The sequence below is a fragment of the Scylla paramamosain genome, chromosome 43, assembly GCF_035594125.1.
Source record: "Scylla paramamosain isolate STU-SP2022 chromosome 43, ASM3559412v1, whole genome shotgun sequence".
NCBI classification, from domain to species: domain Eukaryota; kingdom Metazoa; phylum Arthropoda; class Malacostraca; order Decapoda; family Portunidae; genus Scylla; species Scylla paramamosain.
Genome location: NC_087193.1, coordinates 11,764,884 through 11,767,383, shown reverse-complemented (window position 1 = coordinate 11,767,383; position 2,500 = coordinate 11,764,884). Strand labels below are relative to the sequence as shown.

The window sequence follows — 2,500 nt, the reverse complement described above, 5'->3', positions numbered from 1 at the left end:
CTACTACTACTACTACTACTACTACTACTACTACTACTACTACTACTACTACTACTACTACTACTACATAGTGAACAAGATTACGGAATGTTCACGAATACGAAATAATTCATAAACGTACAGTGATTTACATGGCAGATACAAGGGAACACAAAAGAAGGACAAACATCAGCAGACGTGTTGACCCTCACTAGTCTGTTTTTTGATAAAGTAGATAGTTAGATAGATAAATGAACAGGTAGGCTTATTGACTGATAGACTGATTGGTTGATAGATAAATAGATAGATAAATTCATTAATAGATAGATAGATAGAATTACTGATAGATAGATGGATAGATTGATAGACTGATAATGTATTGATCAGCTTGCAATGACCAGGTGAAAGCTTTGTGTGGGTGTTGTGGTGGTGGTGCGTGGTGTGTTGTGGCATGTGGTGGTGGTGGTGGTGGTGGTGGTGGTGGTGGTGGTGGTGGTGGTGGTGGTGACATTCTTATTGGAACTGTGATTTTGTTGTGTTGATTTATGTTACAAATGTTGATTCTCTCTCTCTCTCTCTCTCTCTCTCTCTCTCTCTCTCTCTCTCTCTCTCTCTCTCTCTCTCTCTCTCTCTCTCTCTCTCTCTCTCTCTGTGCTTCTTCAGTGCATCATTATTATCATTATTATTATTATTATTATTATCATTATTCATGTGACTTCTCTCTCATTCGCAGGAGTGGCAACATGGCGGCGTGACGTCAGGAGACACCCTCATCTGCACCTTACCTCCATCCCTCCGCGGCGGGGAAGTGATGGAGGGAAATACCTCTCATACCAGAGGAGGAGGAGGAGGAGGAGGAGGAGGAGGAGGAGGAGGAAGAGGAAGAGGAGTAATAAAGAGAAGAGGAAAATGCAAGACAGTAAATATTGAAACTGTTTGTGTAGTTCCGTCTATCACCACTCACCACCACCACCACCACCACCACAGCCCTTCCACCACGCCCTCAGACACGCGCCTGAGGGAGTGCAGGGGCGTGGGGGGGCGTGGGATGGGCGTGAGGTGTGAGAAGGATAGGACTGAGCAGAGAGGAGGCAGGATGCTGTGGGGACCTGTTAACCTGCTGCTGAAGACCTCCTGCTGCCTCCTGCTGTGGCTGGCGACTGCTGTGTCCGCGCAGGGTACGTGGAGAAATGTCTTGGTTAAATGTGTGTGTGTGTGCATGTATGTATCGTTATTCTATTTCTAACACTTCATACAAGAAAGGCACGGGGAACAGCAACGAAAAAAATAAGAAAAAAATAATTAAAAGCCCACTGAGGCGCCATTCCATAAACAAAGGTGAGAAAAACGATAAAAAAAAAAAAAAAAAATTGGGGGATGTCTTGAAAAAATCTCCCTTTTGAAAGTATAGGAAGGAGAAAAATACAGAAGCAGGCAAAGAATTCCAGAGTTTGCTAGAAAGTTGTGAATGATTGAGCATACTGGTTAACCCTTTGCCCGTGTTATTCTCGGCAGCATATGACCCCAGTGTTGTGGCGTCTTGGCATCACCCATTAATTCTCTCCCTCGCATTTCTTTTTCGTTTTCTCTTCTCTTTCTTCATTTATTATCATTTATTATTATTATTATATTTTCCTTCATATTGTCATTTGCATATTCTCCTTCTCTTTATGTTCCTGTACCTTGTGTTGTTTGTTTGTGTATTTGTTTGTTTATTTGTTTATTTATTTATTTGATTATCTCTTCATTTATCGATTTATTTATTCCATTTCTTATTTATTTATGTGTTTTTGTGGGAAACTGATGATGTTTAGTGAGTTAAGTCGCTTAGAAGGTATATACTCTCTCTCTCTCTCTCTCTCTCTCTCTCTCTCTCTCTCTCTCTCTCTCTCTCTCTCTCTCTCTCTCTCTCTCTCTCTCTCTCTCTCTCTCTCTCCTCCTTACCATGTCTCCAGAAAGGTTTGCAATTAGCACCTGTAACCTCCTGCAGGTGTGTGTGTGTGTGTGTGTGTGTGTGTGTGTGTGTGTGTGTGTGGTTATGTCTGTCCTCATTTCTAACGGTTGTGGTTAAAGAGAAAGAAAGAGAGAGAGAAAAAAACAAATAAATATATCTTTAATCTTTACAAAAAACAAACCACTCAAACCACATCACGTACTTGGCCGCGTCTCTCTCTCTCTCTCTCTCTCTCTCTCTCTCTCTCTCTCTCTCTCTCTCTCTCTCTCTCTCTCTCTCTCTCTCTCTCTGTCTCTCTCTCTCCAAATGGTTATCAATATTATATAATTCAGAAGCATGATTGACCGAGAGAGAGAGAGAGAGAGAGAGAGAGAGAGAGAGAGAGAGAGAGAGAGAGAGAGAGAGAGAGAGAGAGAGATGTGGTGATATTGATTATTATTATTATTATTATTATTATTATTATTATTATTATTATTATTATTATTATTATTATTGTGCAGTTATAGTATATGTTGCGAATTATCTTATTGAGGTCATAGAATTAACACCTCCTCCTCCTCCTCCTCC

At 40.9% G+C, this 2,500-nt stretch overlaps 1 protein-coding gene across 2 annotated transcripts in view; it reads left to right on the top strand.

Moving 5' to 3' along the window:
- LOC135093673 (protocadherin Fat 3-like) overlaps positions 1-2,500 on the top strand; it is a 97,517-nt gene that overhangs the window by 53,237 nt on the left and 41,780 nt on the right. For both annotated transcript variants that reach the window (XM_063993174.1, XM_063993173.1), the window contains exon 2: positions 713-1,157. In XM_063993174.1, coding sequence (XP_063849244.1) covers positions 791-1,157 — 367 coding nt within the window. In that variant the 5' untranslated portion in view covers positions 713-790. The remainder of the gene's footprint in view (positions 1-712; positions 1,158-2,500) is intronic.